The sequence below is a fragment of the Mandrillus leucophaeus genome, unplaced genomic scaffold (assembly GCF_000951045.1).
Source record: "Mandrillus leucophaeus isolate KB7577 unplaced genomic scaffold, Mleu.le_1.0 Scaffold167, whole genome shotgun sequence".
NCBI classification, from domain to species: domain Eukaryota; kingdom Metazoa; phylum Chordata; class Mammalia; order Primates; family Cercopithecidae; genus Mandrillus; species Mandrillus leucophaeus.
The window spans coordinates 4,322,425-4,346,281 of NW_012101665.1; the positions used below are offsets into that span (position 1 = coordinate 4,322,425).

Here is a 23,857-nt window from a genome sequence, read left to right on the forward strand (position 1 = left end):
TAATTCAGTCCTCTTACCTTGTTCTTTGATCTGACGAATTTGCTTCACAGTTTCTTTTAAGATTGCACATTTGTCAGGTTTGAAGTTAAAGTTGTCTATATCATTAAAATTTGCAAAAATCAGCTCTGCAAGTTCTTCTATATATTTATTTTCCTGTTCACGATTACGTTTTTCAGTGTTCCTTTTGGGGCTTAAAAGAAGAAACACATTTTTTTATGATGTATTTGAAAAAGATCTATTGTGAAAAAAATGAATGTGTTAAACAAGTTTAATACAAAGATAGCAAACAAAAGTTACCTATATCAATGCAGAAATACCTTGGGGGGGACAATTTTCCAAAAGTGTTCCATGTTTAAAAAAAAAAAATCAACCTAAGCCCAGTTTGTAATGAAACTATCTGTTCAATGTGTTTGGCATCTCCCACTGGACTGTCTGCTTCACGGTGACCAGGACTGTGCTCACCACTGTGCTTAGTGCAGTACTTGAAACAAGTGGGCATCAAATTAATTGACAAATAAAATAATGTTTCAAAAAGGTAAAGGAGGTTATATTTTAAATTTTATTTAAGATTAGTAAAAGGAGAGAAGTTAATCCAGTTATAATAGGAATAAATTTCAATAATTTTTGGTAAAACATAAAAAATAAAACCAGATATTTATAATTTTATAGACTTCTTCAGAATGTTAGCAAGCAAACCAAACAGCCTTTTTAGGTAATGCAAAAAGTCACAACACAGCTAGAAACAAAAGCGAAACTGAGCCAGGAAATATGTTAACTGTCCAAGCTGAATGACATGCAAAATATAAACAAACAGTCCAATTTCAACTAAAGTTTAAAAAGGTAATGGAATGGAAAAATATCGAAAGAGGCAAAATCTTCTCATTAGAATGTGACAAAATAGTAAACTCAAAAGTTCCTTTTCATAATAACAGCATACAATTATTTTCTCAAGTGCAAAGGGTGGCCCATTAAATGACATTCAAACAGTACAACAAGGAAGAAAAGCAAGTTGCTTAATATAGCAGCTTTCTGTATTTTTATATATAATTATTTGTATATAATATTAATTTAAAAATTTCTGGATTCACAATAGACTTTCATATATTCATCTCTAAATATGCTTGATTTTCATGAAGTAATACATAATATAATACAATGTCTCTATTTTATAGTGTTTACACAATTTGTCCAGGATCACCCCACGAATTACTGGCACAGTAATTCAGAATTTGTGTTTTTTACTAAGTCTCATTTTTACCCGTAGCTTCCGTTCTTACAGCAAAAGGGAAAGAGTGGCTGGAATACTTAGAATAGCCCAGTTCCCATTCTGGCCCCCTCCACTCATGCCCTCCCACCCTCACACAAGGTAAGAAATAAATGACAAATAGGTGAGAAAGGGGAGTTATGTTCAAAAGACCCCTCAGCACCCCAGAGGGAGGGCTCAGAGACCCGCCACTAAAGCCCACAGCTGGAACAGTTCCCATTTTCTCCCACTGCCTCCCCAGGTAGGGTACTGACTATTAAAGGCAGTCTGACAGACAGAAGTTTGTGGTTTACCAGCAAGTACTAGGGAACCTAGAAGAGCTGGGGGCTGGGATGTGGAGAGTGGAGATTTAATGGGCTTGATGTTTTGCTTGGCAACTAGAAGGGGAAAAGGGAATATAAAATATTGGTGTTTTGCCCTTTCTCCTGCTCTGCCTCTCTTGATGACTTTTCCTAGCCCTCTTCCCTACTATTTCATGTCTGATGTTTTTATTGTCCATTAGGTAGAAGATGTTGTTTTTATTTAATTCTTAAAATTATTTACATGATTTAAAACATCGAAAAAGTGAAAAGTCTCTCTTCTACTTTTGATGAGAATTATTTGCCTTGTTCTCATCCACCGAAACAGGTAGCAACAATTACTGTTTCTTGATTATCCTAAAACAATACAGATTATTTTTTTCTTCCTTGTTTATACTAATGGTAGTATTCCATAAACATTTTCTAAACCTTGCTTTTCATCTGTAACAATATTCTTAAGAGATTTTTTTTTTCATATTAACCCATAAAGAGCGTCCTCATCTTTATCCCAGCTGCACTGTGTTCCAGGTTCTAGATGTACCACACTGTTTAATAGACATTTAGGTTTTTCCGAATCTTTTGCAATTTCAGTAACCTCATATACACATCATTTTGCAAGTATGAAAGTATGTAATAGGAAAGTTCCTAAAAGTGGAATGGCTAGTTCAAACAGGATATGCATTTATAATTTTGATAGTGCCAAACTACCCCACATGGGCATTATAGCAATTCACACTTCCACCCATAATATATGAGATGAAATTTGCTTTAAAATTGTTTGTTTTATTCACTAAAGAGTCACATTCTTTGTTCTCAACTCAGAAGTACATGGGTTTAACATTTTATGTCATTAAAAATAAAACAACAAAAAATAAAATCCATTATAAAATTAACAGCACGTCTTTTTACTATAGGATCTTCTTGTTATAATGCTGTGTAATCTAACAGAAAAGGTGTGAAAAACTCAGAATTATTAAATAAATTGACTCTAAGAGTCAAAAGATATCAGAAGTTTACAGCTTTCCTCTTTTTGTAAAGAATACAATCTGTAACTGATTTGCATATTCAAAATGTAAGTAAGTATATATTCAAAGATTTAATTGTTAAAGAGAAAAACCAACACAATATTTGAATCAGGAGTAAAATCAATGCTAAAACAACAAAGAAGCACTCCTGTGGCTTTAATAGACAATACTGATTCCTTTTCTCAGCAAGAATCTAACCTGGGTCCAAGTTGGTCAGGACATTCCTTGCGCTTTCTTGTCTCTGCCCTGGAGGGGTCAGAGGTATTTTCTCCCATCCCACTCATCTTGAACACATATCAGCAACTAAAACAGAAAACAGAGAAGAGGAAGAAAAAAATGAAGAGAACTGATGATGAAGTGTCTGATCATTTTACCAACAATAAAAGAACTTCGACTCCAATCAGAAATTTGACACCAGTAATTAACACATTGTTTTATGTGCATGTATAATTTCTAATATACAAGCTGTCTCTTTTAAAAAATCTTTTAAGATTAAGCAAATGTAAAGGTTAACATTTAAGAAACAAACAAGCCTACCTCATTGGGCCCAAACTCTTTAAACAGGAGTTGTATTTCAACAGCACTATGAACTATAATCTACCAGCTCTGGGTTTGGGCTGCCAGCCTCCAGTTTCAAGAGTGATCTTGCACCATGTGGAAACTACAGGTGTTGTAAGGGGCTCCTCCCAGTCTCTGTTTTGGGTTAGCCAATGTGAAGTCTGTGCTGCAATAGCTCACCCATGACAGACAGCCCAGGGAAGAGCCAATGCCAGGACACGAAATTGAAGGTTTTCAAATTTAACTAGGTAGATCTGACACCCCTGTAGCCCCGAGTTCCTCTGCACAAGGCCTCTTAATCAATGCCCCCTAGTGGGGGATCTTGCTGGCCCCTCGAGAAGCTCCTGTGCCCGGCTCTCCTGCAGTAGCTGCCTGGTTGCTCCTCCCTCGGTGCCCTCTCTCCGTGGCAGCTCGCCTCCCTGCACATAGCATGGTTGCTTCCTCTCTCACATCCTGCCGCCTCCAAACTTTCCTTCCCTCAGTTGGTTCTGGCTGCTATCGCCAAAGGTCTTAAGATATGCCCCGAAAGTCAGGTGAACTTTACTGACCCCAAGTGGGAAGGACCATGATCAGCTCCTGCTTGCTGAATTCCTCTCGGTAAGAAAATAAAAAATCATATAAGAAAATCAGTGTGCTCGTCATCACTAACACAATCAAAATACTATTTAGGTAAGCAAGAACAAGCCCGTGACAGAGGTTTAAGTACTAAAAGAGCTGAACAAAGAGACTTACAAAGACTGTGAGGAAACCATAAAAGACTGCTACTCGAGGTGTTCAATAACTGCTTACCAAAAGAAAAAACAATGCAGCAGGACAAGTTGAAATCTGCATTTCAAGTCTTTCCTAGAGCTCCTATTCTATGCTACTTCCCCTTCCTTCTGGCCCCCAGACTTCTAAATCGCCTTTGCCCTCCTTTACTTTTTGTAGTGGCTTCTTTTCTTTTCTGGATAGAAAAAAAAAAAAAAAAAAATCAAAGGGAAGGCCAAGTGCACTAGAAGACAGAGAACTTAAGGAAGATGACAGAGGACAATCAAGAGTAAGGACAAAGCGCAAGGAGGGCTAAGGAACATAATACATACCAGTCAAACCGCTAGGCCGCTTCTTCCCTGTAATCTGGGCTGCCCAGTCTCAGCTGTACTACACTAATTTCTTCTGGCCACTTCTGATACAACAGCGCAGTGGAGTTAGTTTTTTTTTTTTTAAAGAGCCATATGTAAGCAGAATGAAGAAATATTGTATCCATTTAGGGAGGCTGCACCAATGGTACACAGTTGATTTAAGAGGTAACACAGAAGGGAATAATTCTCAAAGCTGACACCCAAGCTTCTTGCTGGTTGGAGCAATGCAACCAAGTCCCTATGTCCCACACTGTGGTCACAATTTTGGCCTGATAATAAGTATAATCTGTATTTATTTACTATGAAAGAAGCAGACTATGAGAGACAGGATAGCAGAGAAGTTAAGGGCCAGTATTCATGTCCAAGCTTCACCACTTTTAGCTATGTGAGGCTCACTTGAGACCAGGAGTTGGAGACCAGCCTGAGCAACACAGCAAGATCCCATCTCTATAACAACAACAAAACCCTAAATTCCAGAATCCTTCTCAAATGATACCTTATAGACATTCACTTCAGTACTTCTCTCTGAACCACAATTCTCATGGTTTCAATCATGAGATGTAAGAAAAAATATTACACATCCAGTCTAAGTAAGCTTTCAACAAATGACCCAGGAGATTTTCACTCTCAAAGCAGCTTTCTAGAAGTCATACAAACTTAAGAAAGTTTCTATCATTAAAATATAGCCTTCAATATACAACACAGCAAAATACCCTATACAGTAGGTATAGGTGGCAAGTTTTGCTGTTAAAATGGCTATTCCCCCCCTCCAAAAGTATTGCTAAAAAGTATAGTATTATCAGAAAGATCAGAAAGCTTTCAATAGACAATTAAAGGAAATGACTGTTTTACCTAAAGTCATATACACCCAGTTTGAGGATGATTTAACATTATCTGCATCATTTACCTGTGAATATTCTGAAATACATACACAAACAACTGCAACACGTGAGGGACAGCACTGGGACATAGGGACCAGAGGGAGGGAGATAAGGAGCCATTTTCTAGTCTAAGTATAGTAAAATCATTTGAGCAGACTGTTTATAATTTGCTTGTACCTACTCAAGGTTGGCTTAAAAACCACTCTATTTGTAGATTGAAAATATAATTTACCCTTGAAGTAAGTTATTTAAATACCAAGTTTTCCCTTTATATTATGTAGTGGTATCTTAAACACATTTCCTCAAAATCTGCAACTTTCGGGTTGATGAACATAATTGCTTCCTTATATTTTTGTGTCTAATGCACATATCCTCTTCTCAGAGCACTATTCCTGGGCTATGTGCCCCAGTACACACCTCCTACCAACCTTTCCACCACCAAGGGAAAAGTGAGGTGAAGTCGGGAATGCCTGGCCAAGCCAAGGAAGGATGGCTGCCTCTTGGTAACCTCCAGGAAGTGCCAACACGCAGGGGTGCCCTAAATCATTGCAAATCACCCATAAAAACAAAAAGGAGACAGACCTGAGACCAAAACCGGGGAGAGAATGTAACACTGACACAGGAAAGGGAGCAGGAGGACGGGGGGTGACAGGCAGCTGCAGTCCTAGAGCAGACACATAAATTTATGCCCTGTGTTTTAGTGGGAGAGTCAAATAAATAATAGAGAACCTCATGAATGAGGTGCTCTAACCTAGAGGACTGTCTGATATTTCTGATGCCCTGTGTGAGGAGGCTGGGCTGGCAGCAAGTGTCAGTATTTCACACTGAAACAAGAGGTGGGGCCAGGTGAGTTCATTTCTCCCCCACTCAAAATACTGGGCAACGCAGAAGTGATGCAAATAAAAATCAGAGAGAGATACATAAGTTATAAAATTGACTTTCTTCTAGGTTATATACATTACTTTTTCTATATAAATGTACATTCTAGCATATATTCGCTCATAGAGAAATATCTAAAATAAACGATATGGACAGAGGAATTTTGATGCACTTTTGTAGATTGAAGTTAAAAAATTCATTTCCAGAGTAAAGGCAGGAGATGGAAAATACTAAAGGGCAGCACTGAAGGTTCTAAAATTTCATTTGGTAACCAGCCCTAAATTAATAGTTTCTTATAATTGCTGCACACTCACATGAAATTAAAATTCTTAAGCATCTCACTCTCAATGCTGAAACTGTTTAATGTAAATCACAAAAACTGAAAATGACACAAGTAAACTCTCAGGCTGTATTTGATGGTAATTACAGTCATTGAGAGCAAACCAGTTTCTACCAGATGTTGGGGGTTGTAAAAGGACAAGGCTGAAAAAAAGTTTCAAATCATCCATTCTTGTTATCTGTAACAACACAATAGCCCTGCTTTCACAGTGACCATACATCCTCCCTTACATCCCTTGATATCAACTTGGATGAGCTAGACAGTAGGGAAGAGTTACAGCCTTATGATTGGTAACTTTTATCTCTAAAAAGTAACAATATTCTGGGAGGGGTGAACAAAACCAGCTGAATCCTTAGCATAATGACAGAAAGCAAAATAAAATGTTAAACCTCAACACAACTCAAAAATGTACTCTTTCACGGGATTCACCAATATAACTTACAAGTTAACAAAGCTTTGCTCTCCACACAGTCTCATACTATTAAAGCTTGTTAATCATCCATAATTTATGTAAACGATAATATGCATTTTATCTTTTATCAGGACAGGCTATCTTCCAAACAAGGCTTGTAAAACTGCCAGATGCATTATATACAGAACATATTCAGTTAAAGAATAAGGATACTACTGCTGCTGAACACCAAACATAATAAAGTGATCGAACATCTATCCCAATTGCTAGCTCCAATAACTGTTCTTAAAGTTAGGCCCTCTCTGAAATTCCCCAAGTTAGAAACGACATAGAAAGAGCTACTGGAAAACTTCTCTTATGAATGTCTACCTGAAGAGGACCCGCCTGATAAATCATCTAGCTCTCGTTATGAGAACAGAAAGACTTAGAGAGAGACTTCCGAGGTTCCTTCTGAACTCTCTTTACAATAGACATATGAAATTGTGTAACATGTAATCTAATCTTTTACAAACTTTTAAAACCAAGAAATGCTCAAGCAATATTAAAAGTATATATAAAACCTCACTTAAATACCCTTCCATTTCTATTAAACTAAACAACAAAAGGACAATCTTTTAGAGCCCACTGTTTCTCAGAATTCCACCTCAATAGCTAAAGCTGTATCCACTATTGCTTTCCCACAAATGAAAACATTTGCTCATTCTAAATTGGCAACAGTTTTTCCTTCAAAGTATACTGTGTTCCAAGAGCGATCCCCTTATAAGCATAAAAGCAAGATTTCTGGGCCAGGCTCTGATAAGTCTAAAAAACATAGTATCTAATGCTTCAATAAACAAAATGTGCTCCTTGGCTGTAGATGCCTGAGAAAGGTAGAACAGAAAGTAAGCCAAACTTGGGAAGTCAGTAAGATGATACAGAAGACATCCAATTGCTAGAGGAGGGGAAAGATCTCTTTTCAAATAGGGTTAATTGGTCAAAATTACCCAAAGCAGACATTATTTTGGCAAGATCCCAACTTCTGGCAACAGTTGAATAAATATTCTATGCAGGAAATATACAGACTACTCAGGGATACACTGTTGATTCATACAAAGAATCATCACACAGACAAATAAAACAGAAGTAGAACTATGTGGATTTACTAAATGCTAGGATGACAGCACATAGAAAATCAAACTTTGCTCCCCATTGGCAAACTAGTAATGCACTTAACAGTGATAGAGGACATGACACAATATTTTTAAAATTTTTACTTAGTAAAATTATGTATTATTTCTACCCAAGTGTCATTACTCTTTTTTACTAGATCATAAGGTCTCTTTTAATTTCATCTTTACATAACACTGTAGTGCTTCTTGGTTTTCATACAGTAAAATTTTAATCTGCCTCACATACTATAATCTGTATCTACAGATTAATGTACAGACTCATAAAACTTTACATTAATTCATATAGTAACAACAGTTAAGTTACCAAGATTTAGAGGACTTACTTCAAATAAATCCAGAAAAATCTAAAATTTGTTTTCAAGTAAGTTTTCAACTTTACTAGTTTAGATCAGTTTACTGTACATTTGCCTTTTTAAAATAACAGTAAGATAGACACAAACCACTATTATTAGGATATGATTTTTCAATACTAAAACACTAGCCATTTATCATTAGGTAGAGGATTAAAGAGAGCAACATATCCTACAACTACAACTAGTCTCTAGGTAAAATGGTTTTAGCACCTACCTTCTCTTATGCTGTGTCTTAGTCCAGGAACAGTAATAACAGTGTATAAACAAATGTTTAAGCTAAAAATTTCTTCCTCTCAGTATCGTCTACTCTTAGATTACTTTTGTATAATGGCCTTAAAGTGGTATATTAGATAGTAACTAGAAGACATATTCCATTTTCTGACTGAAAGCCAATAATACTCATGAATTTTTTAGCTGAAAGACACTTCAAGATGCCATTGGGAAGACTGTAATAAACACATTAGGCTGCAAACGGGCAGCAGCAGCTCTTTAACACATGCTGCAATAATCAAATAAATGGCTACATTCATGTTCACTGGTTACACAAATATTTTGCTGTAACATATCCATCATCTGCATCTCTCCTAAAGAAGGGGAAAACCTCCTTAAAAGTCTTATCTTAGCAAAATTCAGGGCAGAATACATAAGTAGCAGGGAGCTGTTCTAAACTATCATTACCAACATGGGGGAAAATGTCTAGTCTGACATCAGTGGCATATAATGGTTTCTACTTTCTGAATTCTCATAGGCCAAGTTCCTTAACATAGCCTGTCACTGGACTGCTTATATATCGACATCAGCTGGTGCGAATATGGCCAGGAATAGCAAGACAAGGTTTTAATAAGGCCTCAGATGAGAAAACATCACGGGAAGAAGCTGCATTCCTTGCATAATGTAAGCATTTTCTCTCCCCTTCAAGAAGAGTGTACTCAGTGTCTTTTTATTATTCTGAAAACCAGTTTTCACCAAAGGCTTAGCATTCTGGAAAGAAGTCATCAAACCAAGGACTACAATGTAGTGCTTGTGCTTGAGTTTCATAACTTGTCCAGACTAAAATTCAATTATCTTTCTTTATTCTGAAACCCATTTTAAATTTTGTTATGAGATTTAAAAAATGACTTTCCAATTCATGAGAAAGTTAACTGGCAAGGGCAAGACAGTCTGTACCTATACAAATAGTGTTTTTTTAATCATCTGAGTTGTCAACAGTTCTTAAATAAATGAGAGTTCTCTCTCACAGCATAATATGTTGTTTAGGTTTTTTGCTAACATTTATCGAAGACTTATTATGAGTTAGGTTACTTTGCACATATTTCCTTGCTTAAAAACCACGATTTGATATGTATATATACATCTTATAGATTATATAACCTCTCTAACCTGTTTCCAGTAATTTGCCTAAGTCACACAGATCACAGGTGTAATGATAATAACCATCATCTATGGAGTGTTTCTACATTGGCTGGCATTTTCTACGTACTTTACCTGTATGCACTCCTTCAGTTCCTGTAACAGCCTGATTATCACCATTGTATAGATGAGGAAATTGAGGTACAAGAGAAATAAAGTAACTTAAAAAAGGCCACACAGGAAATCTTGGAGCTCATGAATCCAAACAGTTCCTCAATTCTTAACCACTGTAATGTGGGCATTAAAGGTTCCTATACTTTGATACTTTCACTGAAGAGAGAAATTTATAAACTAGTGTATATTATAGGAAGCAGTATATTTTAACTTAGTAAACAGTGACTACGTAATTTGAAAGCCCTTTTCTTTTTCTTAAAAACAGTATCACTGTGAAATGTAAAACACTTCTTTCTGTTAAACAGTGTGTATGTTAGAATCATGTATCCCTTTATTCAATAAATAACTAATGCTCCAGGCACTGCTGCAGACACTGGAGAGAAAGTCATGACAAAACAGCTAACAATCCCTGTCCTCCTGCAGCTCACATTCCAGCGCAGAAAAGATATCATGCTCAGCTCATGCACAATTATACCCCGAAGATAAGCAAATATTTTTGTTATTATTGAATTTATTAAGAAGTTAGTAAGACACCAACTAGAAATTTTATCTGGCATACCAATAACGCTCAGTTTCACTCAAAACAGTAAAAACCTTCTTTCTTCTGTTTCAGAAATGGTAACTGGTTAATTTTTAAAGTCAGTTATGAAGAGTAATTGTAAAAATGATACATACCACTTTAATAATTTCCTTTTAACTTTAAACACAAATGTAACTTTGACTCTCAGTCTCCACTGGTGTTTCAAAGTGCTTTTCTTGCAAAAATCATACCTATAATTTATCGTATAAATAGTGGACAATAAAACCAGTCTCTACTCTCCAATTTCTGTTTATTCAAAACAGACCTAGAACTTATAGACACTTAGATTTCTTAAAAGTACTTATAAGGTACAGATTTGTATGATTTTTTTCCCAGTGTATTAGACATGTGTTATGTGTCCTATACACCCATTTGGCAGCAACGTTTGTTCATTTCACTTTGAGTCTCAGTTTTCCAGAAACAAATGTATCTTTTCAAACTCACACTCGATACGTTACATATATTTAATTAAATTATGTCATTATAATAACAAGTACAACTGGCAAAAACTGTCTGGAAACAAGAATCTGGCTCTCGGTAGGCACACAATATCATGGCTAGGTGCAGAATGCCCCACCCCCGCCCCACTTCTCCCTGTTCTCCCGCTCCTCTGTTCCCCTACCCCTCTCCTCTCCTGTCCAGAGTGGGATGTACTTAAGTTGCCCATCATCCTGAGACTCTCAGACAGTGGCAGCATCAGGCCAGGATTTATTAAGGGGGAATGCAGATCTTGGGGGTATTCTAGTCTATCAGTCCAAAGGAGGTTTTTTTTTTTTTTTTTTTTTTAAATCAGAATTTACACAAACCCAAACTGAGGGTAGAGGTCATTCAATCATTCAACAAATATTAGTGAATACCTATTATGCGCCAAGCAAGGTTCTAGTTATTGGAGAATATAGCAATAAACAAAACAGACCAAGTCAGTGACTCTTACATTCTAATAGGAGACGGTGGGGAATAGTAAAACAAAAATATTTACCAAATCAGATAGTGATTAGAGATATAAAGAAAAACAAGGTAGGGCCGGGCGCAGTGGCTTATGCCTGCAATCCCAGCATTTTTGGAGGCCAGAGCAGGAAGATCATGAAGTCAGGAGTTCGAGACCAACATGACCAACATGGTGAAACCTGCCTCTACTAAAAAATACAAAAATTAGCCGGGCGTGTTGGCGCGTGCGTGTAATCCCAGCTACTCAGGAGGCTGAGGCAGGAGAATCGCTTGAACCCACAAGGCAGAGGTTACAGTGAGCTGGGATCGTGTCATTGTACTCCAGCCTGGGTGACAGAGCAAGACTCCATTTCAAAAAAAAAAAAAGAAAAACAAGGCAGGAAGATTAGGATAGAGCATAATGTAGATGGGGTGAGGGATACTATTTTACATAGGTAGCCAGCAAAGTCTTCTCAGATGGGTGTTATCTGAGAGCTTTCTAACAGATCTCTAAGATTCATAATATAATTTCTTTAATATGCAACCATTAATCATATGAAAAGCTGTACAATGTTGTGGCTTAGATCACATTCTCTGGTGTCGACTCTGGTTGGAAATCCCTAGAACACCACATATATTAGTTATTTGACCCGGGGCAAGTTATTTAATTAACCTCTTTGGAGCTTTGCTTCTTCATTTGTAAAACTGGAGCAATAATACATTACCTTTATAGGCTTGTTGAGAGCATGAAATGTAAAGGGCACAGAAGAGCAGCTGGCATATAGTAAGGGCTTATTTAATAAACATAAACTGTTATTTGAATTTAATAGACTATAAATGTTAATAAAATAATCTAAACTGATGGTGAATTTGGAAAGAAAAATTAAACAGAAAATTAAAGAACTAAAAGTTAATTTAAAACAGAAAAGTTATCAAAATATTAGCAATTAAAGTATTTCAATAGGCACTACGGGTGTAATTTAATTTTTGTATTTTCCAAATTCCCTTTCATTAACACATCAGACTTTTGTGAGTTTATAATAAGAAGAAAGAAAGAAAAGAAAGAAAGAAAGAAAGAAAGAAAGAAAGAAAGAAGGAAAGAAAGAAAGAAAAGAAAGAAAGAAAGAAAAGAAAGAAAGAAAGAAAGAAAGAAAGAAAGAAAGAAAGAAAGAAAGAAAGAAAGAAAGAAAGGGAAAGAACAGGAGGGAGAGAGGAAAGAAAGAAGAAAAGAAACGAAAGAAAGAAGAAAAAGAACGAAAGAAAGCTGACTGTGCTGCTGGGAAAAACAAACTAAAACCTAGGCAAACCAAACGGAATTTTTAAAGTAACCTGCTCTTTGGAATATAAACTGTAAGTGTATGAATTGTTTACATGCATATTTACAGAAAAAATATTGCAAAAAATGAGGTAAACCTATGCGGTACTAAGTGGCACAAAGACTGCCTACAATGAATGAAATGAGAAATCAAATCTCATTTTACTGGTATTAGCAATGAAATTTCAAGTAAAAATTATTTTCTTTGGTAAACCAAAGGACATTTCTATAACAATTTCCAAACTACTAAATCTGTATTATAACTATACTTAAAACTTAGGGTAAACTTAAATTTACCCCAAGTTCTTCTGTATAACATAGACAGATATTTAGGTATTTTAGAGTCACTAGCATATCCTATGTTCTTTAACTATATGGACCGCTCATGTTTTTTTCTTCTACCAACTCTTTCAGGGCAAGAAATATATCTAAATCACAAGAGCTTTCCAGTAAAGGTTACTAAAATTGCCCTTCTTCCTCAGAAAAATCTAGTCTATCCTTCCAAAGCAGCTCAAAGCATACTCTCTTTACGCAGGCTTCATTGAGTCCACCAGGAAGAATTAAAGGTTCCCTTTTACTTGTTCAAAGCCCATGGTACGTTAAAGTGAAAGTAAGACTTTTTTTAATGCCTCCTGATCAGCTGCCTCTTTCCCAGGAGAGGGTCCAGGGTGTTTGTTGGCACCCATGGTCCCCATGAGGCAGCCATTTGTGGGCCCCAGGCAGGTTCATGCTGCTGCCTCCCACTCCAGTTTCTCTGTGTCAGGGATGGGCCTTAAGAAACTCGCTCCTTCCCTTTTGTCCACTGTCACTCATTTAACTCCAAACTTTCCTGTGGGTTCTTTACCTCGTTCAAACAGAAAAGCAAAGTGGAGGCAAAACTTTCAAGCATGTGGCATGAAAAAAGTACAGGACCCAAATTTAATAAAGGCTTGTGGTTTGAGAAGAAATAAGGGATATAGTTACTGCCTTTTTTGGCAGCATAAATAATGTTTCCTTTCTAGGGTGACGGTGTAAGAAGTATTCTTCTGAAATACTTTTTTATGCTCTTTTCTCTATTTTCTATAGAGGTAGAAAATAATAATAAGGAAAAATCTAGTTTGGGAGGACCTCTGAATCATTTTCTTACCATACAAATTCCTACAAGCTTACTCTTGGTCAGATCATTACAATAATTCTTAACACTATTTGTTATGAGGCAATGGTTGACATTAATAACAAAAATGGCAGCTCTAGATTAACAGAAGCTCCCCTGCTCCAAAAAGATACCAATTTTGTCTCATAAAAATAAATCAAATTAGGCCAGGTGCGGTGGCTCATGCCTGCAATCCCAGCACTATGGGAGGCCAAGGGGGGCGGATCACCTGAGGTCAGGAGTTTGAGACCAGGCTGGCCAACATTGTGAAACTCCATCTCTACAAAAACACACAAAAAAATTAGCCAGGCATGACTGCACGCACTTGTAATCCCAGCTACTTGGGAGGCTAAGGCAGGAGAATCACTTGAACTAGGGAGGTGGAGGTCGCAGTGAGCCATTGCACTCCAGCCTGGGTGACAGAGCGAGACTCTATCTCAAAAAAAAAAAAAAAAAAAAAAAAAAAGCCAAATTAAGCATTTTTATTTGCAAATCACACATACCTACAGAATGTTTACTGAGAATTACTAGAACTTAGACAGTTTTTTTTTATTTAACAAAAATTCATTATATAGATGGAATTTGAAAATTACATTGGCACCTAAAAATGTGAGTCAAAACCCTTAACCATTTTTTCTCCCTCAAGCGATGGATTTTGGTAATCATCAAAACCAGCCAATATTTTAGCTATTTTAAGTTTCAAACTTGAGACACAGGCAAGTAGCTGTCAGCAAAAGCATAATCATATTGCTATCACTGGGATTGTACAGTGGAATCTAATTTTCTGACCTCAGTGTCAGAGGCTGGGGGACCCTCTAGTTTTGGCAGACAAACTTTGTGAAGAGCATAGAATAGCCTTGGCAAGCTGCCAGTGGAGGGTTTTCTCCCCTTCATAGCCCCAGATGGAGAAATTATTATGCTTTGTGGAACTAAATATGTAATTAGATTCAAGAACGGTAGCTTCTAGTTACCCCTTGAGTAGTTAGTAAGAGTGGTCTACAATAGGCATTGAAAAGATTAAAGAAAATTCCTTCTATTTTGTATGTTGCTCTCTGTTTCTTACAAATAGTCCTAAGACGTTTTTCCACTGAGAGAATAAAGAACAACTGTTTATAAAAGTTACACCTATGGATAAAGATCTCTAAGACTGCTGCACTCTATTTAGCTATAACTAGCAAGTAATAAAGCATGGAAAGAAACTTAAAAGAAATTGAGATAATTGCTTGACACCTCATAGACAGTTAGCTATATTATATTCCTTCCGCCTGATACTAAAATAAAATGGATGATAATCCATCAAGCTGAAATTTAAGCCCTGGTTCTAGTTGGGATAGAATGACGTGGAGAAAACTAAGCTAGCTCTCAGAGACACCATGACACAGTATATACGTGTTCATAGCATGAACGTATGATTTCTTTAGTTGTATTTTCTTTCAAGTCAATGTTTCTGAACCAACAGCAGTGACTATTCTACTTAGGGCAAAAATATATTTGAACAATCTAATGTTATATATGGTTAAGTTTCTAACTAATATAGGTCTCTTTTGGTTTAAAATATAGCCTAAATTACAGGCTTTTAACTTAAAAATCTATTTGCACTTAATTTCTTCTGATATTGAATTCAACTGTACTGACAATTATTGAGTAGCTGCTAAGGGCAAATTACTTTGCTCTATGGACACTGCAATACAGTCACTAAGTAAATAACAGAATTTGATCTCATGAAATGCAAGATTTAGGAAGAATATACAAGTATGGAATTAATTAACACAGAAGACAGTATACATAAAAAGTACAAAGTGCTAACGAAGGAAAAATTACTTCCTTCATTAGGGAGAGCAGACAAAGGTTTTATGAATGCCTGAGCTAGGTTTTGAAGAATGGGTATAATCTTCCAAAGTGAAGAGGAGATGGGTGAGCATGTATAAGAGAACTTCAGGGCACCAAAGTGGTACAGTTACTAAAGAGTGAGACAATGCTAGAGTTGTTGTGGGGAGCCTGCATGCTGAGATGACCATGGGACCCGGGGATTTGGGTGTATAGATCCTTCCTCTCCTCGCTTTCCTCTTTCTGCCAGGCCCTGGAATGAGTGCCAACGGCATCCTACCTGAGCCAGCACGACCCGTGCTTATCAAAGAGTCACCTGGGAACTGTCAGAAATGCACTCTCCGGCTCCGACTAGACCTTCTGAAAGGAGACTTTGGAGGTGAAACACAGCATCGGCTTGCCAAGCCCTCCTCATGATTCTGATGCTTGCTGAGATGTAAGTTGGAACCCCTGCCCTAGACTTTAGAAAGAAATTGTCTTGCTCTATGGGTGACCTGAAATCTGACTAACACATAGTGATTTTCTTCCTCTTTGAGGGAGAAGGAAAAGAAGAGATAAGGTAGAGTATATTTAATTCATTTAGTTCATTTATTTACCAGGTATTTAGTTAGGCACTTACTTTGTAGAGTCTGAAAACCTTAACCCCAGAATAAGGAGTAGCTCTTGTCAATTTAATAAACTGTGAGTACAATGAAAACTTTTGAGCTGAAGATGGTAAAGTCACAGTTACGCTAGAAAGATTAGCATGGTAGCAGTCTAAATGATGTTTTCGGCAGTGTAGGGAGGAGAGACTGGAAACCCATTAATAGGATACTGCAAAAGGCCACATACTGTATGGCTGCATTTATATGAAATGTCCAGAATAAGCAGACGCGTAGAAACAGAAAGTAGATTGGTGGCTGCCAAGGGCTGGAGGGAAGGGGAAATGGGGAGTGACTGTTGAGTATAGGGTTTCTTTTGGGGTTGATAAAACTGGTCTGAAATTAGATCATGGTGATGGCTGCACAACTTGCAAATAGACTGAATACTCCTGAATTGTACACTTTTAAAAAGGCTGAATTTAATGTGAATTATATCTCAAGAAAGCTATTATTTAAAACAAAACAAAACAAAAGGAACAAAATCAACAAACTTAACCTGGCAACACTGTGCAACAGATAAATGGATAGTTTGCAAGTATTTAGAAAACACACTGGGGATTATTATGAGCAAGGACTTCTCTAGCAACATTCATTCCAAATGAGTTTTCCTTATTCTTTTTGCTAAAGAGATCAGAGTAAGAGTTTTAATTTTTTTTTTTTTTTTTTTTTTTGGAGACGCAGTCTCGCTCTGTCGCCCAGGCTGGAGTGCAGTGGTCGGATCTCAGCTCACTGCAAGCTCCGCCTCCCGGGTTTACGCCATTCTCCTGCCTCAGCCTCCCGAGTAGCTGGGACTACAGGCGCCCGCCACCTCGCCCGGCTAGTTTTTTGTATTTTTTAGTAGAGACAGGGTTTCACCGTGTTAGCCAGGATGGTCTCGATCTCCTGACCTCGTGATCCGCCTGTCTCAGCCTCCCAAAGTGCTGGGATTACAGGCTTGAGCCACCGCACCCGGCCAAGAATTTTAATTTTTTAAAGCTTACTTTTTGCTTAATAAACATGCTATTAGTATACAATTTAGAAAACACAAAAACGCACAATAGAATAGCACATATTCCTACCACCCAGAGAACAACCAATGACTTAAAAAATTTCCTGCTCAGTATTTTAAAGTGTATGTGTGTATACAATCAAGCACAAACTGTATATATAATTTTATACCTGGGTCTGTTTTCTTAATGTTATCCACTAAAATTTTTCCGTGTCATTAAATGTCTTTATAATGTTTAATGGTGCTATGATATCCCATCATATGAATATACCATATTTAACCATGTTTCCATTTTTGCAACTATAAATAACTCTGATTAATATCTTAAATATGTCTTGATCCACATTTCTGATTATATACCTACAACAGTCTTAGAAATGTAATTACTAGATCAAAGGGTCTGACCATATTTAATCCTATTTATGTACTGTCAAACTGCTTTCCAAGAAGACTATTAATTTACAACCCCCTCAGCAGAGTATGCGAGTTCCCTTCTCACAATTCATAATGAGTATTAAGATTTTTTAAAAATGCTTTGCTAATTTAAAGATTATGGTGTGACACTGTTTTACAATTTAAACTGATTCCTAGTAATTGAGTATCTTTGAATTGTTTTAGCACTTCATTTCTCCTCTGATGAAAGAATGCTGAGTCAGGTATGCCATAGGTGCAATACGTTGAGGTCAGCTAGGTATGTGATGTAATGCTGTTGTGCAGATGAAAGCAAAATGTGGGTTCCACTGGTGGTCTTCAACTTTGGCCACTAATCAATCACCCAAGGAGCTTTTGAAACCACAGTTTTCCTGGCTCCGCCCCAGACCAACTAAAGCAAAATCCCTTGAGGAAAGACCCTAGGGGATCAGTTGAAACCTACTGGGCTGGATAACAATGGAGAACTGAGTCAAGGCTGGTGGAATAACATGCTGGGTGTTAATAGAATATTAATCCTGTCTGGTTCTCCTGAGAGGCCACCACTCCCCTGCAGTCCACTCCAGTGGAAGCTGCTGTCCTCTCATTACACAGGTAGTAGGCATAGTACGTGGGGTCACCCTCTCCTCACTGTTAAAAAGATGCCCTTATATAAAATCTTTCCTCCTCTGAAAAAACCCTCTCTCTATCAGTACCATAGAACGCCTCTATCTATCTTCCTAAGTTTACCAACATATAGCTTAATCCCCCCACAGTTACTGAAGAATTCTGCCATCAGACTAGCGCTTCCTCTATGGCTCAAATCTGCTCATCATTCTGAGTAATTTCAAAGACTGTGTGGATGAACTAATGAGTATCCCCCAGGTCCTTGTCTGTCAACTCCAACAAACTTCACCTCCCCTCTACTTCAGCCGCTGCCTTCTACAATCATGCTGTGAACCTTGTTACCACGCAGAACTGTTCCCATTTGAACACCATTTTTTTTGTCCACAAACTCCTAGCACACTAGCTTTCATACTGTCTTCCTCCACAACAAACAGTCTTCAGAGTACTCCAGTCCCCTTCCCCTTTCTGTTATTCTCGGCTAGAGCCACCTGCCCACCGGCAGCCACCTCCGTTCCCTTTCACACCCTCCTCTCACAGAATTCTTTCAGCAAAACTTCATTCCCAAGTCTTTCCACCATAAGGGGAAGCTGAGCACTAATGGAGAATATCAAGCAGCTAAGGGCAGAGTGGTCCCACAGATTTCAGGGTTTCTAAAACTGCCCAGGCCCGTAGTCCTGCCTGTCAATCCTTTACTTTGTTCTCAGCTTGTTCTACTGACCTCAACAATTATTTCCAGCTTTTGCCACTTCAGTAAATACCCGTTCAATTTGATTTTCCTCAACTTCCCTTCTTCCTGCTTAGAAAGACAGCCACCTCCATCTTCAACATCACTGCTGGTGTCTCAGAGAATGTGTGATCCTTCTGTCTGTAAATACTAACTACCCCAACCCCGTTTCTATTCCTCTCCTCACCTTGTGAGACCCTGCTGCAATAGTCACAGCTTCTCATTTCAACCTCTTCCTCTCTACTGAAAGCACACTCAGGTCATTTCCATCCTTTAAAATAAAAATGTTTAAAGGATGAGCTTAAATTCCTCTCCAGCTACCACACAATCTCACATCTTCCTTCACATCCAGACCCGTCTAAAGAATACAAAGGTCTGGGATTCCTTTATCCCCGAACACTGGGGACCATATGATTTAGAATTTACACACACATATACATATATATACACATCTACACACACATACATACACATTTGCGTGCGTAGATATACATATACATATTTCATTCTAGAAAGGTAATACATGTCAGCCAGGTGCGGTGGCTCATGCCTGTAATTCCAGCACTTTGGGAGGCCAAGGCAGGCAGATCACAAGGTCAAGAAATCAAGACCATCCTGGCCAAAATGGTGAAATCCCGTCTCTACTAAAAATACAAAAATTAGCTGGGCAAGGTGGTGCACCCCTGTACTCCCAGTTACTTGGGAGGCTGAGGCAGGAGAATCACTTGAACTTGGGAGGCGGAGATTGCAGAGAGCTGAGATCGCACCACTACACTCCAGCCTGGGTGACAGAGTGAGACTCCGTTTCAAAAAAAAAAAAAAATAGATAATGTGTGTCATATACCATATTTCATTATAACCCCAGAGGGGTCTACAGAAGCATTCTATAATCAAATTCAGTATTATTTCTGCAGCGAAATGTATGAATATTCACACCAAATGAAACAAATGATGATTATAAATCATCTCATATCCATTCAGGTCAGGTTTTACCGCCAAATGAATTATAAAAAGTCTTTCCATTTTAGTGTGCTGAATTTTGAGATTCAAGTAAGGGAATACAGGCATGTAGATTATTCTCCTATTCCCTTCCACTCACTGTATGACCCAAAGATATTGTATTCCCTATTACCCCACTAACTCTGCCCTCCCTAGTCTTCCATGACATTCAACTGTCAACCTACAGCAATTTGGGCATACTATATGTTGTTACCAAACTTTCTGCTGTGTTTACCACACTTAAAAATCACACCCCTTTTGTGGTTCCTCCTTTAACCTCTCCATTTTGTGGCTTTCATGACACAACAATCTATAGGTCCTCCTCTTACATAATTATTCTTTTTCAATCTCTTTTATGGGATCTTCTTCCTCTTTGAAGTTATCCAGGTTTCCATCTGTCCAGTTCTCTCCTCATTCATCTCTATTTTAAAAATTATTTTTAACAGCTTTACTGAGGTCACATGTCATAAAATGCAGCAATTTAACGTATACATTAAAAAGCAGTTTTAATGTATTCACAGGGTTGTGAAACCATCACCATATGTAATTCCAAAGCATTGTCGTCACCCCAAGAGGAAACCCCAATTCTCTCCTCTCCCAGCCCCTCGCAGCCACTAATCTACTCTCTATCTCTATGGACTTACCTAATATGAACATTTCATATAAATAGAATCAAATAATATGTGGCCTTCTATGTCTCGCTTGTTTCAATTAGCATAATGTTTTCAAGGTTCGGCAATACTGCTGCATGTATCAGTACTTCATTTCTTTTTAAGGTCAAATACTCCATTGTATAGCTATACCAAATTTTGTTTACCCATTACTCAGTGAATGGACATTTGGGTTGTTTCTACTTTTTGGCTATTATGAAGAATACTATTATGGACATTTGTGTACAAGTTTTTACACAGATATATGCTTTCCATTCTCTTGGATATACAGCTAGGAATGGAATTGGTGAGTCATATGGTAACTCTATGTTTACCTTTTTGAAGAACTGCCAAACTACTTCCCAAAGTTCTATACCATTTTACATTCCTATCAGTAATAAACGAGGATTCCATTTTTTTTCAAATCTTCTCCAAACCTTGTTATTTTTGTTTTCCTTTTTAAGTTATAGCCATCCTACTGTATATTAAGTAGTATATCTCATTGTGGGTTTGATTTGCCTTTCCCTGATAACTAACAATATTGAGCATCTTTACTTGTGTTTATTTTGCTATTTGCATATCTTCTTTGGAGAGGTGTCTACTCAAATCCTTTGCCTGTTCCTAAAATTAGGTTCTCTAGTGATTGATTCTTAACAACTTTTAGGGTTATGAACCTCTCTATCTGATCAAGGTCAAAAAGTAAAAGCACACACATACAGAATATGACATACAATTTTTCCGAAATGTCACTAACTCATTAAGACCATTTATGGATCCTCCAGGTTAAGAACCCTTGTTCTATACCATAGGTTCTCAACCATGGCTGCAGATATAAAAACCACCTGATTTTCATTTTCCATTGCCATATGATCCATCAATTCTACCTCTAAGTATACACCCAAAAGATGTGAACTTTATGTTGGACTCAGACATATATACATCCATGCTCAAAGCAGCATAACAGGTGAATAGGTTTTGCTAAAGGTGAAAACAACCCAAATGTCCATCAACAAATGAATAAATAAAATGTGCACACATATAATAGAATATTATTCAGCCTTAAAGAGGAATATGGTACTGATACATGTTAAAACATGGATGAACCTTGAGAATATCCTAAATGAAAGAATGATTCCACTAATATGAGGTACTTAGACAGGTCAAATTCATGAGAGAGAAAGAGGAATATAGATTATCAGGGGCTGGGGAGTGACAGGAATGAAATTATTAATGGATTTCTATTTGGGATGATGAAAAAGTTCTAGAAATGAATAATGGTGATGGTTGCACAACACTGCTCATGTATTTAACATTCCTGAAATGTGTACTTAAAATAGCTACAATGGCAAATTTTATGGATATTTTACAAAAAAAAATTCAAAAAAATATTTAAAAACACCCAAGATAACCAGGTACCATTCCAGAGCCATTAAATCAGAAATTTTAGAGGTGTGGTATGACCATCAATATTTCTCTTAGGCCAGGCGCAGTAGCTCACACTTGTGATCTCAGAACTTTGGGAGGCCAAGACAGGAGGATCACTCAAGCCTAGGAGTTAGAGACCAGCCTGGGCAACAAGACAAGACCTTGTCTCTACAAAAAAATAAAAAATTAGCTGGGCATGGTGGTGCACACCTGTAGTGTCAGCTACTTGGGAGGCTGAGGCAGGAGGATTTCTTGGGCCCAGGAGATCAAGGCTGCAGTGAAGTATGATCACACCACTATGCTCCAGCCTGGACAACAGAGTAAGACTTTGTCTCAAAAAACAAATTTTTTTTCTTAAAAACTTTCCAGATAATTCTGATGTTCAACTAGGATTAAGAACTGCTGCTTTATAGTATCTTTGGTAGTACCAATTATCCTTATGGGTTCCCCAAATCTTTCCAGCCTTCACCTCTCAAAGCTTTCACCTTAAAAATCATGTTGCCTGCTAAGTGACTACTCAGAAAATTAAACACATCCATTTTTATTCCCCGCCCCCAAAATGCCCCATGTGTAAGATGTCAATCCACTGAACATCCTCCTTATACTTCTGTATTCTTGTAAAATCATCAACAAGATAACTGTGCCTCTCCAATATCCTCAAGTCTCTCCTCTTATCACTTTGCTAATCATTACTGCTTCTATTTCAGTTCTTTATCACCTCTCACCTGGATTATCCAAAATAAGTCTCCTTATTTTCCAGATAACTTCCCTGATTAAAATTCTTTAATGGTCTTCACTCCCTCCAAGAGGAAGTCTGTGCTTCCTCAAACGTAATACAAGGCGCCTTATGATCTAGCCCGTGCCTCTGTCTCCAGGTTCATTTCTTGTCCTTTTCTGTTTGCCCGGGAACTATAAACTGCACGTGGTTCCTCATTTACTACATACCAGCTCTTACCTAAGTTCTTTTGCTTGTCCTATATGCAATAAGCCATATATCTTCTCCTTTTGATATAGACATAGCTCATCTTTAAGACATAGCTCACACTGACTCTTCCTCCCAATATTAAATTCCACTCTTCTGTCTTCTAAATGCCTACACAGTTGGCTGTCTCCATTATCTGTGGTTCTGTATTCACAGATTCAGCCAATCTCAAATTTGAAACTTAAAAAAAAAATACAACAATAAAAGCAATACAAATAAAAAAAGCAGTATAATATAACAACTATGCACACAGCATTTGCAATGTATTAGGTATTATAAGTAATCTAGAGATGATTTAAAGTATGTGGGAGGATGTGCATTACATGCAATTACTATGCCATTTCATATAAGGGACTTGAGCACTGGCGGATGTGGGTCTCCATCGGGTTTCTAGAACCAATCCCCTGTAATACTGAAGAACAATTGCATATAACTCTACCATTAATCATGTATATCATAACTATCTTATTTATGTCTTTTCCCTACCATATTTTAAGCTCTTTGAAAGACAGAAACGAAATATTTCTCATTTTAAAAAAATCCTAGGCCCTTATTAGAATGCCTGACACACAAGTGCTTAATAGTCATGGAATAAACTGCTTTACAAACTGCTATCGAGTTTGAAGCTACTTCACCAAAATAGGTAGCATCGTCGAATATTTACTATGGTACAGTAGTATACTTGTATTATTTTATTTGATCCTCACAATTAACTGTATGAAGTAATTATTATTATTCCCTGAATGAAAATCCAAGTAACACGACTAAGGTCAAACACAGACAACAGCTGGTAGAAGCGGGATTTGAACC

At 37.4% G+C, this 23,857-nt stretch overlaps 1 protein-coding gene across 1 annotated transcript in view; it reads right to left on the reverse strand.

Moving 5' to 3' along the window:
• Positions 1-23,857, reverse strand: part of NCOA2 (nuclear receptor coactivator 2) — a 326,661-nt gene that overhangs the window by 110,447 nt on the left and 192,357 nt on the right. The window contains exons 3-4 of the mRNA XM_011976501.1: positions 2,787-2,891; positions 18-190 (exon numbers count right to left, since the gene is read on the reverse strand). Coding sequence (XP_011831891.1) covers positions 18-190; positions 2,787-2,872 — 259 coding nt within the window. The 5' untranslated portion in view covers positions 2,873-2,891. The remainder of the gene's footprint in view (positions 1-17; positions 191-2,786; positions 2,892-23,857) is intronic.